This window comes from Saccopteryx leptura, chromosome 2 (genome assembly GCF_036850995.1).
Source record: "Saccopteryx leptura isolate mSacLep1 chromosome 2, mSacLep1_pri_phased_curated, whole genome shotgun sequence".
NCBI classification, from domain to species: Eukaryota; Metazoa; Chordata; class Mammalia; order Chiroptera; family Emballonuridae; genus Saccopteryx; species Saccopteryx leptura.
Window position 1 is genome coordinate 286,939,189 of NC_089504.1, and position 16,404 is coordinate 286,955,592.

The following is a 16,404-nucleotide window of genomic DNA, read 5'->3' on the forward strand; positions in this document are numbered from 1 at the left end:
CGATGCTCTGCCCATCTAGGGCTTTTATCCGTTACCACCAGAGCCATTCAAGCACCTGAGGCGGAGGCCTTGGAGCCATCCTCAGCGCCTAGGTCAGGCATGACCAACAGTTTTTGCCCCCGAGCTAGATTAGAAAGAAAACTTTTCTCATGGGCCAAAATTTTTTTTGTTGTTTTTTTGTTTGTTTGTTTTTTTGTTTTGTTTTTGTATTTTTCCGAAGCTGGAAACGGGGATAGACAGACAGACTCCCACATGCGCCCGACCGGGATCCACCCGGCACGCCCACCAGGGGGCGACGCTCTGCCCACCAGGAGGTGATGCTCTGCCCCTCCGGGGCGTCGCTCTGTTGCAACCAGAGCCACTCTAGTGCCTGGGGCAGAGGCCAAGGAGCCATCCCCAGCACCCGGGCCATCCTTGCTCCAATGGAGCCTCGGCTGCGGGAGGGGAAGAGAGAGACAGAGAGGAAGGAGGGGGGGGGGTGGAGAAGCAAATGGGCGCTTCTCCTGTGTGCCCTGGCCGGAAATCGAACCCGGGACTTCTGCACGCCAGGCCAACGCTCTACCACTGAGCCAACTGGCCAGGAATCACGGGCCAAAATTTTAAAATTAAAAATGTTAAATACAAAAACCAATTCGTTTAAGTAAACAAAATTTTATTATGTAATTTGTTTATGAATAAATGTGAGTGAAAAACATTTTAATATACAATATTATTTTAATAAAAATATTTTTTAATAAAAATATAATTACATACCGTATAAATATCCAAACTGTATCGCAATCAATTGAAACAATATTTAATTAATAGAATGAGCTCGAAGGGGTTATATCGCAAATAAAACAATTATTTCGTTTTACAAACAGCCTGGACACATTTTTATTATCAACTGCAGCTATTGTCTATGCTACAGTGCCACTTGATTCAGCACACTTGACCACAAAAATAACGAATTGTTTAACCTTGGGTGCGCACTGGCAAACTCCGCCTAAAAGAATGTGGGTTTCACATCACCGCTAAATGTCAAACAGTTCATATCGAGTACAGCTAGTGCTCGAATTACGACCACAATTGGTTCCGACAGACTGGTCGTAACACGATTTGGTCATAAGTTGAGTAGGCTATATGTACAATACTGTGAAATGATGTTATAAAAATCTTTTTTTTTTTTTTTTTTTTTTTCTGAAGCTGGAAACGGGGAGAGACAGTCAGACAGACTCCCGCATGCACCCGACCGGGATCCACCCGGCACGCTCACCAGGGGCAACGCTCTGCCCACCAGGGGGCGATGCTCTGCCCCTCCAGGGCGTCGCTCTGCCAGACCAGACCAGCGCCTGGGGCAGAGGCCAAGGAGCCATCCCCAGCACCCAGGCCATCTTTGCTCCAATGGAGCCTTGGCTGCGGGAGGGGAAGAGAGAGACAGAGAGGAAGGAGGGGGGGGTGGAGAAGCAAATGGGCGCTTCTCCTATGTGCCCTGGCCGGGAATCGAACTCGGGTCCCCCGCATGCCAGGCCGACGCTCTACCGCTGAGCCAACCGGCCAGGGCCAAAAATCTTTAAGTTGTATTTTATCATAATTTTCTTTCATTATTGTTATATATCATAATTTTCTTTGTTCATTTTATGCCATTTGTATCATCTCTACACCATTTTGTTTCTTATTTTTACATTCGTTAGGTTTAAGTAAAATACTGCATTACCAGTACAACTGGTTTAATATTTGCAAAACATACAAAATTACAAAATACAGGTGTATACAAAATACAGGTGTAAAAAATACCATAGGAAACATTTTTCCAATTGAAAAACATATCAAAATATATAAACATGTACGAAACATTTTATTGGCCAGCACTGTTGTACACCCAACTGGGCAACGCTTGTGCTGCCAGACGCGGAGCAGTCGTGGCTAGCGATTGTGGTCGTAAAGTTGAATAGTCGTAAGTTGCATAGGTCATAAGTCAATCAATACCTGTACAGACGAGTATAAAAGTTGTAAATCTTTATAATGGAATTTTAAAAAAATAAAATAAAGAAGTATCACGAATCCATTTGATGAATTATTGGAAGTTAACCCTAGATTAGTCACACGTGGAATTCTTTTCCACGTATCACTATCTTCTTAAATATCTCGATTTCCAATAATCAAAGATGCTTCCGCTTCTGAGTAGCTGAGATTTTAAAGTAGTGGAGAATATTAAAAATTTAGTTGCGGGCCATATGTTGGCCATGCCTGGCCAATTTTGCTCCAATTGAGCCTTGGCTGCGGGAGGGGAAGAGAGAGAAAGGAGAGGGGGAAGAACAGAGAAACAGGCACTTCTTTGAGCCCTGACCGGCAACTGAACCCGGGACATCCACATGCTGGGCTGACGCTCTACCACTGAGCCACCTGGCCAGGGCCTAGCCAGTATTTTTTTAACAGTGGTGCTGGTGTCATTTTGAGTAGACAGTTCTTTGTTGTGAGGGATACATTGCAGAATACTTGGCTTTCCTGGCCCTTATGCACTAAATATTACTAGCCTCCCCCAATTGTGACCGAGTTCCCCTTCACACATTTTCACATGCCCTCTAGATGGCGCAGGACAACCACACAATTAATGCTTCATAGAATATAGTCTGGGGTACTTACCTTGTCCATCTTGTCCTCCACCTTCATTTTCCCAAATTTAACAACTCAACTTGCCTTCATCTTTCATTATATATTTAATTGGTTGCGAATTCTTGGTTTTAGTTATCTTCCCCTAGAGTGGAGATCAGTAGGCTGGATGTTATAGTCCCAGCCCTTATTGATTGGCTTTCTGCTCTTATCAGGAGGTACCCATGATCCCTCGGCCCCACTATGCCCAACCTGGCTGTGTCTATTTCATCTGTTTGCTCCGAGATGACTTGCTGCTTCGTCAAGGTGCGTATATAGGAGCTGACTTGTCATAGCTGACCTTTCTGAGTAGTACAGTACAAGGTGTCTGGCTGTCTGCATAGTAGTCATTGTCTCCATATGACCTTTAGTAGCAATAGAATAAAGGTTTTTATACCCTTTAGTCCTTAGATTTACATGCATTTCCACTTCCCCAGATAAAACTAATATGGATAAAGCATTGACCTGGACTGAGGTCACCAGTTTGAAACCTTGGACTTGCCTGCTCAAGGCATATATAGGAGTTGATGCTTTCTGCTCCTCCCTCTTTCTCTCTTTCTCTTTCTCTCTTTCTCTCTCCTCTCTAAAATGAATAAAGTCTTTTTAAAAAAAAGTTAATTTTAAGACTAGGAAGGACATAGGATTCTAAAAGATGGAAGACCTCCCTCGTGTCATTCCCATAGTCTAGAGTTGATTATCATTACCAGTAGACTGCTGGTTGAATTTATTGTTTTAGATTTTAAGTCATTTCTATGTAGACCTTAGGTCAGTCCAATAGATACCTAACAGAATTCATGCAAAAATCACTTTAACCTTCTCCTGTGTTATCTACCTTACTAGGTGACTGTGTGTATCTGATGAGGGATAGTCGGCGCACCCCTGACGGCCACCCAGTCCGTCAGTCCTATCGACTGTTATCTCACATTAACAGAGATAAACTTGACATCTTCCGCATTGAGAAGCTTTGGAAGAATGAAAAGTATGTGTTGAGGTTCTATCTCTTTTCTTCCAGCTGTGCCCTACCTGCACAGAGCTGAATATTGACTAGGATCTTACCAACTAAATTTCTCCCTTCTCTGTTTTCTTTTTTTAGAGAAGAACGGTTTGCCTTTGGCCACCATTATTTCCGTCCCCATGAAACCCACCATTCTCCATCCCGTCGGTTCTATCACAATGAACTATTTCGGGTGCCACTCTATGAGATCATTCCCTTAGAGGCTGTAGTTGGGACCTGCTGTGTATTGGACCTTTATACATATTGTAAAGGTAAGTGATCTGGGTTACTTAAGAAATGACCTCCTATCCCCTAGTCATTGAGCTACAATTGCCCACTCCATTCTTACTGTCTCTGTCTGATAAAAGATTCTCCAGGGCTAGTCTGGGAGCTATACTGTATTTTTTCTTTCTTTTACCTAGTGCTTGGTACTCAATAATGGTAATTCTCTTTTTAAAATTTTTTATTTGTAATACTGCATAATTAGCACTCTGTTAGTATTTATGGGAAGATAATGTTCCTTCACCTACTTAGTTCAAAATCCTTAAGGCCATTGTCAACTCTATACATTAAACTAGTGGTTCTCAAACTTTTTGAAGTCAGGGCACATTTAAAATCCTACAAATAATTATAGGTGCACTATATACAAATTTCTGAGAAATATGTTATAATTAAGTCAAATATTAAAGAAAAAATATAAAATCCAAGCATGCTTTTATAGTAATTAAATGAAATAAATATGACAAAATTAATTTATTCTGACATTAAAAAACATTTTTATGTTACATTTTTTTAGTTATGCTTTTTAGAATTCATAAAAAAGAGGGGTTAAAAAATAAAAAATGGACAAAAAAGTTGTGTTAAGTTTTTTCATTCTTGTGTTTATGAGAAACATGAGCCTGATGTGTCCCAGTGATTTCTTTTATTTTTTTTTTTGTGACAGAGACAGAGTCAGAGAGAGGGACAGATAGGGACAGACAGACAGGAAGGGAGAAAGATAAGAAGCACCAATTCTTCGTTGTGGCACCTCAGTTGTTCATTGATTGCTTTTTCATATGTGCCTTGACCAGGGGCTACAGAAGACCGAGTGACCCCTTGCTCAAGCCAGCAACCTTGGGTTCAAGCTGGTGAGCCTTGCTCACACCAGATGAGCCCACGCTAAAGCTGGTGACCTCGGGGTTTCAAACCTGGGTCCTCCGTGTCCCAGTCCGATGCTCTATCCACTGTGCCACCTCCTGGTCAGACTATCCTAGCGATTTCTTCAATGATTGGGCATATATTTGAAAGGCAAACTCTCATTTCCTCGTCAACACATTGAAGAATTCCTCTCTTTTTACTCTTAATTGTGTTGAGTGCAGAAAACCCCCACCATACATATCATCTTAACTTTACACCAAACAAAGGATAGAACAAGGGTAGTCAACCTTTTTATACCTACCGCCCACTTTTATATCTCTGTTAATAGTAAAATTTTCTAACTGCCCACCAGTTCCATAGTAATGGTGATTTATAAAGTAGGGAAGTAACTTTGCCTTATAAAATTTATAAAGCAGAGTTATAGCAAGTTAAAGCATATAATAATAACTACTTACCAAGTACTTTATGTTGGATTTTCGCTAAATTTGGCAGAATAAATCTTTATTATAAAACAACTTACTATAGTTAAATCTATCTTTTTTTTTTTATACAGAGAGAGAGTCAGAGAGAGGGATAGATAGAGACAGACAGACAGGAATGGAGAGAGATGAGAAGCATCAATCATTAGTTTTTCATTGCGACACCTTAGTTATTCATTGATTACTTTCTCATATGTGCCTTTACCATGGGGCTACAGCAGACCGAGTAACCCCTTGCTCGAGCCAGCAACCTTAGGTCCAAGCTGATGATGAACTTTGCTCAAAGCAGATGAGTCCGTGCTCAAGCTGGCAACCCAGGGTCTCGAACCTGGGTCCTCTGCATCCCAGTCCTATGCTCTATCCACTGTGCTACCGCCTGGTTGGTCTAAATCTACCTTTTTATTTATACTTTGGTTGCTCCACTACTACCCACCATGAAAGCTAGAATGCCCACTAGTGGGTGGTAGGGACCAGGTTGACTACCACTGGGATAGAAGAAACTTGCCTCCAGTCTTTCCGGGGAACATGGGGGGTAGTGTAAACAATCCAGCACCATAGCTTAACAGCCTTTTGCAACCTAATCAGGCAAGTGAGGTGGGGGGTTGTGCAGACTGTCAGCTTACAGCCAGTTCCCCACACCTCTGTCCCCCAAATATCTAAACTCCAAAACCCTGTTGGTGTTTTGATCCCCAACAGGCACATATTTCTGTGGAATACCATAGGGCACACCTGGAAATCTTCTAGAGCGCACCAGTGTGTCCTGGCGCACACTTTGAGAACCACTGCATTGAATAAACAAATTTAAAAAGCACAATTGTTCTAAAGCTTTATGGTTAACAATGTAGACTATGATTTTTTTTTTTTTTTTTTACAGAGACAGTGAGTCAGAGAGAGGGATAGATAGGGACCGACAGACAGGAATGGAGAGATGAGAAGCATCGATCATTAGTTTTTCATTGCGCACTGCAACACCTTAATTGTTCATTAATTGCTTTCTCATATGTGCCTTGACCATGGGCCTTCAGCAGACCGAGTAACCCCTTGCTGGAGCCAGCAACCTTGGCTCAAGCTGGTGGAATTTTGCTCAAACCAGATGAGCCCGCGCTCAAGCTGGCAACCTCGGGGTCTCGAACCTGGGTCCTCTGCATCCCAGTCCGATGCTCTATCCACTGCGCCACCGCCTGGTCAAGCAATATAGCAGGCGTCCCCAAACTACGGCCCGCGGGCCACATGCGGCCCCCTGAGGCTATTTATCTGGCCCCCGCCACACTTCCAGAAGGGGCACCTCTTTCATTGGTGGTCAGTGAGAGGAGCACTGTATGTAGCAGCCCTCCAACGGTCTGAGGGACAGTGAACTGGCCCCCTGTGTAAAAAGTTTGGGGATCCCTGCAATATAGGCTACAAAGTCAGACAATCTAATTTCATATTCCAGCTCGACCACTTTTTATCTATGTGCTCTTGGGCAAGTCATTTAAACTTTTGAAAATAGGGATTAATATCTTATTTTAGAGAGTTTTATAAAGATTAAATGAAATAATCTATGAAAGCACTTAGCCCAGTTTATGGCTCACAGTCACAAAGTTCAGTGTATGTTAGTTGTTGCGTAATTCAGTTGCCTAGCTCTTCCTCTTAGTATCATAGTAATCCAGAAGAATATATGTTCCATTCAAAAATTGACTTTTTAGAACTTCATGATATTGATGACTCCTTTGTTCTCCTAATTTTATAGTGTTTTTTTTCAAATATACTTTTCTTATACTGCCTTTCTTTTCTGATAATTTCCCCATAGTCTGTTCTGTTTGTCCCTCAAAATCTTCCCTCAGAAATTCCTGCAGCACTCAGATAATCTACATTTCTGGTTTCCTCCCATCCTATAGTATGCCCTTCAATCCTAGACAACATCTTTTTTCCTTTTTTGTTGCTAGTTCTCATAATTCTCTTTTCTTCTGCAGTCACCAAATGCTAAGTAATAGCTACAGTGTTTCCCTCCTCCTGACTGCTCTCCCAGTGGTGTGTGGTAGTCTCTGGGCAGCTCCAGAAGAGAAGGGAAAATAGAAGGGTTATTTAACAGTGTTTGGATCCTTAGGGAGACCCAAAGGAGTGAAGGAGCAAGATGTGTACATCTGTGATTATCGGCTTGACAAGTCAGCACACCTGTTTTACAAGATCCACCGGAACCGCTATCCTGTCTGCACCAAACCCTATGCCTTTGATCACTTCCCCAAGAAGCTCACTCCCAAAAGAGATTTCTCAGTAAGTCTCCTTTCTCTCCTAACTGTATGTGTCAGGACAGTCTAGTTCATTCCTGGAATTCACAGATGAAGAATTCTCAAGTGGCTCTCTGCTTCTTCATCCTCTTTCCATCCCAAACTCTGGAAATCTCTATCTCTATTTTGGATGTTTGAACAGCATTACCACTTTTATTCTGCATTTCCTGATATGAGCTATGTCTCATGAAATTTTTAATTTCCTGATTACACCTTAGTGAGATTTTCCTCTTTTTTTCTCTCACCTCTTTATAATCTTTGTCTGTGATCCCCATATTATAGTTTTCTGATATTTTACACCCATACTTTTAAGAAGCAAGTAGAATCAAGAAACTGAGAAACTTTTGATAAAAATAATTCATTCCTTTTTTTTTTGTCCCTGGATTAAAAATATAAAACATCATTATATAAAATTATAAAAGTACAAAGCATTAATAAGAAAAATTGTATACAGTCATGCGCTGCATAATGATGGTAGTCCCATAAGATTATAATGGAGTTGAAAAATTCCTTTTATCTAGTCACACTGTAACATCATAGCACAGTGCATGGCTCGTGTCATTGTGGGGATGCTGGTTAAACAAACCTACTGTGCTTCCACTGGTACAAAACTACAGCACATACAATTATGTACAACACATCATACTTGCGAATGATTAACAAACACCTGTCACTGGCTCATGTAGTTACTGTACTGTTTTTTAAGAGAGAGAGAAGATTTAAGAGAGAGAGAAGCATCAACTTGTTCCACTTGGTTCCACTGGTTGTACATTCTTTGGTTGCTTCTTATATGTGCCCTGACCAGGGATCCAACCCACGACCTCAGCACACTGGGATAACACTATCCACTGAGCAATCCAGCAAGGGTCTACTATGCTTTTATTGTTATTTTAAAGTGTACTCTTTTTGCTTATAAAAAAATTGTTTAATGTAAACAGTATGTTGTGTTTCACCAGCAGCAGCCTCACACATCTCATGTTTACTGCATTTCTTTTATTGTAACATTTTCTCTTGTGCTTGATTTAATCTTGTGTTGTTTTATAAGCTTGGTATAGCTTAAATGTAGTGTTTATAAAGTCTACAATAGTTTACAATCATGTTCTAGGCCTTTACATTCACTCACCACTCACTCACTGACTCAGCCAGAGCAACTTCCAGTCCTGCAAGCTCCATTCATGGTAAGTGCCCTATACAGGTGTATTATAATTTTTTATCTTTTATACTGTGCTTTTACTGTACCTTTTCTTTGTTTAGATATACAAATACTTACCATTGTGTTATAGTTGCTTATAGTATTCATTATAGTAGTTTGCTGTACAGGTTTGTACCCTAGGAGCAATAGGCCATACCATACAGCCTAGGTGTGTAATAGGCTATATACCATCTAGTTTTATGTAAGGGCACTCTGATGTTTGCACAACAAAATCGCCTAACCACGCATCTCCCATCATTAAGCAGCACATGACTGTATTATCCCACTACCCAGAAAATAACCACCGTTAACATTTTTATTATCAGCCATTTTCCTGTATGTATTTTTTCTTTCAAATTGTTGTGAATATACTCCTCTGATTATTCTGTGCCATTCATCATTCCATAAAAGTTTTGGTCACCTAGCCATCTGTTTTCTGTAATGAAACCCTGAACTAAGCTCTCTTTATCCTATGTCCCATTCTTTTAAGTGGCACTGTCAAAATTCATTACTGTCATCTGGAATGCTTAGAAATAGTCTAACCAGAAAGCAAACGTTGATGTCCCTATTTTTTCTATTATTTTCAGACTTCTCTAAATAGTATTTATTTTATATTCTTTCTACCCACACCAAACCCTGCCTCTCATCTAGACTTCTCTGGTCTTGTTTGCTCAGTCAACAGCCCACCGATTACCTTTGAAACCCCAACCATAACTACTTAAAAGTTGGGATGGTGCATAAAGAATTGTGAGCCTACTCCTTTACCATCCTTCTAGGCTTACAAATACTATAAAAAGCACTGTGTCCTACAGATTAATAGAAGTACTGAGGCCGTGGCCAGTGGCTCAGTGGCTAGAGGGTATGCCCGGCTTATGGACATCCCAGGTTGATTCCTGGTCAGGGCACACAGGAGAAGTGACCATCTGCTTCTCTCCCCTTCCCTCTACTCCTCTCCCTCTTCCCCTCCTGCAGCCAGTGGCTCGATTGGTTCAGGTGTGGCCCTGGGTGCTGAGGATAGCTCCGTTGAAGCTCATCAGCCTGAGGCACTAAAAATAGCTCAGTACTCAAGCATTGGCCCCAGATGGGGTTGCCGGGTGGATCCCAGTTGGGGCACATATGGAAGTGTGTCTTACTATCTTCCCTCCTCTCACCTAAAAAAAGCAGTAGTACTGAACTTCTGACGTGGAAATAGTCACTCAGCTTGTCAAGGCTTTAGTCCTATATTTTACTTCCTTTACTTCCCCACCTCCCAACCTCCCTATCTCCCTATCCTAAGTTGGCCCCAGGTGATGTGATCCAGCTTTGCCAGCTTCTACATTCCACTTACCGCTTCCTTTTCTTCTCTGCAGCCTCATTATGTCCCGGACAACTACAAGAGGAACGGAGGGCGGTGAGTCCCATTGGGGATGTGACAAGCCTAAGGGGTTTACCAACAACTTGAATGGAGGAAGAACCACCACCTACCCACTCAGACCTACCCATAGGGTTGGGGATTCTCTGACAGAGTAGCCCAATGTAGTGCCAACAGTAAGGGCAGGGAGGGAGGTTTTGCAAAGATCACAGATAAAGAAGAGGATTTAGAACAACTCTAGGATTTAGAACAACTTTTCTAGATTTCAGAAAAGTTTCTATTTTAGATTTCTGCAAGCTTTCTCCATTACACCAAGGTATAGCCACTCTTGGGACCTTTATCAAGGAACAAAAGTAGTTAGAAATGCAGTTTTCACTAAGCCATGTGAGTTCATAGTTTTTATTCGCTTGTTTTGCACATAATGGGTATTCTTGGAGAAAGAACTCCAAAGGTTTTTCTTCCGTTTTTTTTTTTCTGTTTAATGGAAGCATAACAGCTGCTTTACCTATATCAATAGCTTATCATAAGGGAAAAAATATTGGATAATAGATGTGAAAAGAGATTTCGGAAAAGTAAAAACTCCATTTAATTATTGGGCGGTTGAATTTTTGACATTACATTACTCATGAAGCAGTCAGAACTAGCTAAGCAATTTTACCAGCTCTGGAATATTTTATAGATTTGTTGAATTCCTGAAAGAAAAAAGAAAAATTGAATTTTACTAATAGAATTTAAATTTCAGAGAAAGGTAGTGGCTTGTCCAAATAATAATAAAGTGAAGACCAGAGCCAGGTTCCTTATCTCTGGAACCAGGGCTCTGACAGCTGGGCTCCGGGGCCTCAAACCACCCTGAGCTCTCTTCCCTTCATGCCTTTTCCATTCCCACGTGCCCTTGTCAGCCTGGCTCTAAGTTTACATATCTTTCTGGCAGATCATCCTGGAAGTCTGAGCGCTCAAAGCCACCCCTAAAAGACTTGGGCCAGGAGGATGATGCTCTGCCATTGATTGAAGAGGTTCTGGCCAGCCAAGAGCAAGCAGTTAATGAGATGCCCAGCCTGGAGGAGCCGGAACAGGAGGAGGCCACTGCTGAAGTCCATGAGGGTGAAAAAAAAACAGAGGAGAGTAGTCAAGAAGCTCAATCAGCCTGCACCCCTGAGCAACGACGGCATAACCAACGGGAACGACTCAACCAGATCTTGCTCAATCTCCTTGACAAAATCCCTGGAAAAAATGGTAAGAAGAATCAGGCTAATATTTAGGGTATAAGATAAATAGAAAATTAGGGGAGAGGGAATGAAAAAGAACAACATCTAATTACTTGCCCAGAACAGAAAGTATTCTAAGAAAATGGTATAGTTCTTTCATGGGCCTTTTACTTCTATATTGGCAGTGAAACTGGGAGGTGAGAGGATCTCCTCCCTAGAGAACAACTTTTTTATCTAGGGCTACAGGAAGGCCTAAATTGCTTATAAGTCAGAAGAGGAATTGTTGAACTTCTCAAGTCTTCTTAGAGCTCAAATCTGGAATAAGGAGTAGGCTGGTGGAATTTGATCAGCCTCCTTGGTTCTGTTTTCAGCCATCGATGTGACCTACTTGCTGGAGGAAGGATCAGGCAGGAAACTGCGAAGGCGTACTCTGTTTATCCCAGAAAACAGCTTTCGGAAGTGAACCTCAAAGAATGAGAACCTCAAGCATCTGGGATCCATTGGAGCTAACAGTCCTGCCACCTGTTCTGAGTGTAGACAAGGGTGGGAAAGGTCCGTCCAGCAAGGGGAATGAGGCCACGTCATTAACATTAGGTACTTAATACATCTTGGAGCTAGCGGAGAGGAAGGGGAAACAGTTATGTCTAACCAGTTCAATTTAACTTGTTTTCCTCTCCATTGCTTCATCTAGAAGGTTAATAATAATGTGGGGAGAAAGGCAGAGTACATTAAGGATGACCAAAACCTTTTGGTACTTTACAACACTTGCCCTTCCCCCAGCTTGGGTTTTTCTGTCATCCTCTGATCCCACAGGCACTGCTAAGAAGCTGCTTTCTATACCTAAGTATAATTCAAAACCCAGAGGGATCGAGCCACCCATCCCTACCTACCCCATCTGTTTTCTGTAGGCTCTAAGAGCTATCCAAGAGACCTATGACAGAAACAATGGCGGGGGCCTCTTTCCAGATACCTGAATAGGAAAGTTTCTCTCCTTTCTTGCCCAACCAGGTCAAAGTAAAACATGGTAACTCAAAGCACTTCTAACTGCTGCCCTTCTCCCTATCTCTACTCCCCAAAATGGAATCATGGAATAGGGAAGGCCCCCATGGGGTCAGAGGGCACAGCACTTATTTAATTCTTTTTGTTTTAACCTTCATAACCTGCGAACGTATTTTTTTCAAATGGAAAGGCCAGGCCCCGCATCCCCCACCCCCGCACATGTATGGTTATGCACTGTAGTTTGTGTGTCTGCTGTGCTGTGCGAATGGAGATTCATTTCAAAATAAAACCATTTTAAAACCTACATAAAAATGAACTCTAACCACCAAACAAAAGTCACTACATAAACTGTTGAACAGTATTTACCTATCAGACTATTTGTTGTAAGTGTAGATTATCAATTGAAAACACTACTCTTGTTTTCTTAATTGTACAGTTTTCAGTGTCCATATCTTAAAGAGACAGTGTGTTCTCCCCACCCCTAGTTCCATCTTTCTTCCACCCTCCTGATCATCAGGAGGGATATCCAGGGTGTTTCTCTCCTTCCCATTCTCTTGGCCAGAAGTTACCAGACAATACTGTCTCTTTAAAAATAAATTTTAAAAAGCTTTGCTTTGTTGTCTTCTCAGACATACATATGCATATATGTTTCAGATGTTCTTATAAGAGAAAAGATGGTTTTTAAATGTGCCAAGTTCTGTGTGTGTGTGCGCGTGTGTGTATCTGCTGCGTGATTAGTAAGCAATACAATAGTAAACAAGTCCCCATTACTTTTTTCGAATATTGGACCAATGTTGTCCTAATTGTACATTTCCCCTTATGATGACGACGCTCTGACTTATTTAGGTAGAGACATTGACCACCTTCCATTCCATTGAGTCTTTTTTCCTTTTCTCCTTTCTGTGTCAATCTTGAGGAATAAACAAAAGACAGGGGATGCCAAAGATCCCCTTGAGCAGAGAAAAAGCAGAATAAATATTTTATTAAAGAAAAAAGAATTAAGAAAATAGTTTGGAGTATTTTCTTACTGTAGAGAAGCACTGTACATTACTAAGAGGCCTGGGTATAAGATACTCATGTGTGGAGCTGGAAAAATCGCATGTCCAAGCCCATTTGAGTGATTTCTTTTGGTTTTCATTTCAGGGAGCCAGGAGGGAGGGAGGTGGGGATAGGGGCACTTTGGGAGTCTCCTTTTAGTCAAAAGCAGGAAAGTGACAAGAAAGAGTTTAAAATTCAATATTTCCTTTAATAGTGTTAAACACTAAAATTTTAAAAAAGACAAAAAAAGAAAACTTTGTAAAATGCGTGAACAGAAGCAAAAGATACTACGCTCTGTCATTTTATCTTTCTTTTGTTGAAAGACTAAAAACTGAAATGTTTTTTAGACAATCAAATGTTAGGTAAGTGCAAAAACTTGTTTTTTCTTACTGGTATAGAAATTAATGCCTTTTTTATTTTTTGGTTATTTTATAATAACAAAATTAAAAGAACCCCCTAGCTGCCAGGTGGGTTTTGGTGTTTGAAATGCGGGGTAAAGCACTACATCACTGCAAATAGATACAGTTAGTCTGCATGTCTGTAGGCTGTGTGATTGCGGAAAATATAAATGCTGCTAATATATTTCCTTTTTACAAAAGCATATCTAAATAGATGATTGTTTTGATGTTAATCTTTGTAAATTATGTATTACCAATTTTAACATTGGATGTAATTGCATAAAAAGGCTTGCATCTCAATCCTTGAAAGTCTAGTATTAAATGGAAAAACTTTTCCTAACTACAGAGTGGTGAGCTTGCAATTTTTTCCCTCTTTCCTATCCTTCGTTTATCATCTAGGATCTTTTCCATCCTGTTGATAAAAAGATCTTTTTAAAACCATATTATCAGCATCCTAATGGGCACACTCACCACTATTGACTATTGGATAAAGCCATTTCCTCGATACTAGGATCTTTTTTGGTCTGGGCCCAGCCTAACCAATCAACATCATAATCATCTACACCTCCATCTCGTGCACACACATACGTCATCTATACATCACCTCATTTAATACTCATTAACAACCTCCAAGGTTGGCAATAACTTTAGGCCACATTTTTTAGCCCACAATGTTAGACTATTCCCATTGTAAATAGTTTACACATATTCATTTATTTACTTAATCTTCACAACAGCCTTTTCAAGTAGGTACAAAAAAACAATTTTATGTATGTGTAAACTGAGGGAACAGAGAAGTTGAAGTTAACTAGTTTGCCAGAGGTCTTAATAGGTAATTTAGTTAATCCTCCTAATAACCCTCTATAGTTATGCCTATATTGTAGAAGCAAAAGCTAAAGCTCAGGCCTGACCAGGTGGTGGCGCAGTGGATAGAGCGTCTACTGGGATGCCGAGGACCCAAGTTCGAGACCCCGAGGTCGCCAGCTTGAGCGCGGGCTCATCTGGTTTGAGCAAAAGCTCACCAGCTTGGACCCAAGGTCACTGGCTTGAGGAAGGGGTTACTCGGTCTGCTGAAGGCCCGTGGTCAAGGCACATATGAGAAAGCAATCAATGAACAACTAAGGTGTCGCAACGCGCAATGAAAAACTAATGATTGATGCTTCTCATCTCTCTGTTCCTGTCTTTCTGTCCCTGTCTCTCTCTCTCTGACTCTCTCTGTCTCTGTAAAAAAAAAAAAAAAAAAAAAAAGCTAAAGCTCAGGAGGGTGGGTAACTTGCCAGAGATCACTCAGTAACTAATGTTAGAGCAAGAACTGCAAAATCTTTACATTCATCGCAAATAGAAAAGTATCAAATACCCAGTGTGACTCTCCTAACTAAAGGAGATAAATCCACTTCTGCCAACAACTGAAAGACCTAACAGAATGTTGTCCCAGACATAGATCCGACATTTAGGCTTTGACTTCAGCTAGAATATAGTTGCTCAGAAGCATCAAGACAACAGGAGCTCAATCTCTTCTACAAGGACTAGGGGTTCACCCCACAGATAAAATAGTCACTTATGACTACAAAAACAATACATTAGTAGTTAAATTTTTTTTTTTTTTTAGAGACACAGAGAGAGTCAGAGAGAGGGATAGATAGGGACAGACAGACAGGAACGGAGAGAGATGAGAAGCATCAATCATTAGTTTTTCGTTGTGACACCTTAGTTGTTCATTGATTGCTTTCTCATATGAGCCTTGATGGCAGGCCTTCAGCAGACAGAGTAACCCCTTGCTCGAGCCAGAGACCTTGGGTACAAGCTGGTGAGCATGCACAAACCAGATGAGCCCACGCTCAAGCTGCTGACCTTGGGATCTTGAACCTGGGTACTCGGCATCCCAGTCCAACGCTCTATCCACTGCGCCACCGCCTGGTCAGGCAGTAAATTTTCTTAATTTGTTTTTTAACCTTTGTTATCTAATACAGTTTGTTGACTTCTAGATAATATATAGTAATACTATAAAACTAAATTTAATTTCACATTAGTGTTTAATCTATTTCATGATGTTCTGCAAGGAAGTCCCACTGCTGTTACCACCTGTACAACCCTGAGAACCATTAAGCTCTGACTGCAGATATCAACACATTTCACTCATGCTCTAAAATACTGAGCTTTGAGCTCATCTTACTAGGATTACCCACTGTAAAACCAAGTAAATGGGGTAGAAGTCAGAAAAAGGAGTGGGCAGGTTGAGTCATGGAAAATAAATTAGAAATCATGGCTCCTCTACCTGACCAGGTGGTGGTGCAGTGGATAGAGCGTCGAACTGGGATGTGGAGGACCCAGGTTCAAGACCCTGAGGTCACCAGCTTGAGCCCATGGTCGCTGGCTCAAGCAAGGGGTCACTGGTCTGCTGTAGCCCCCCCCCCCCCATCAAGGCACATAGGAGAAATCAATCAATAAACAACTAAGGAGCCACAACAAAGAATTGATGTTTCTCATCTCTCTCCCTTCCTGTCTGTCACCATCTGTCCCTTTCTCTGTCTCTGCCACACACACAAAAAAAGAAATCATGGCATCTCTAAGATTACTCTACAGATCTCACTTTGAGAAACATTGGTCCCAAAGTTAAAGTATGGGTAGTTTTCCATATCTACTGTTTCATAACTTCAAACATTATAAAAACAAAACTTCTTTTGTAGTAGTAATTTTGCAATTGAATCTTCAT

General features: G+C 41.1%; 1 protein-coding gene across 3 annotated transcripts in view; it reads left to right on the top strand.

Annotated features, from left to right (window-relative positions):
- Positions 1-13,842, top strand: part of ASH1L (ASH1 like histone lysine methyltransferase) — a 324,062-nt gene extending 310,220 nt beyond the window's left edge. For all 3 annotated transcript variants that reach the window (XM_066362231.1, XM_066362230.1, XM_066362232.1), the window contains 7 exons: positions 2,808-2,898; positions 3,472-3,610; positions 3,725-3,897; positions 7,328-7,494; positions 10,050-10,090; positions 10,983-11,284; positions 11,628-13,842. In XM_066362231.1, coding sequence (XP_066218328.1) covers positions 2,808-2,898; positions 3,472-3,610; positions 3,725-3,897; positions 7,328-7,494; positions 10,050-10,090; positions 10,983-11,284; positions 11,628-11,719 — 1,005 coding nt within the window. In that variant the 3' untranslated portion in view covers positions 11,720-13,842. The remainder of the gene's footprint in view (positions 1-2,807; positions 2,899-3,471; positions 3,611-3,724; positions 3,898-7,327; positions 7,495-10,049; positions 10,091-10,982; positions 11,285-11,627) is intronic.
- The last annotated feature ends 2,562 nt before the right edge of the window (positions 13,843-16,404 follow it).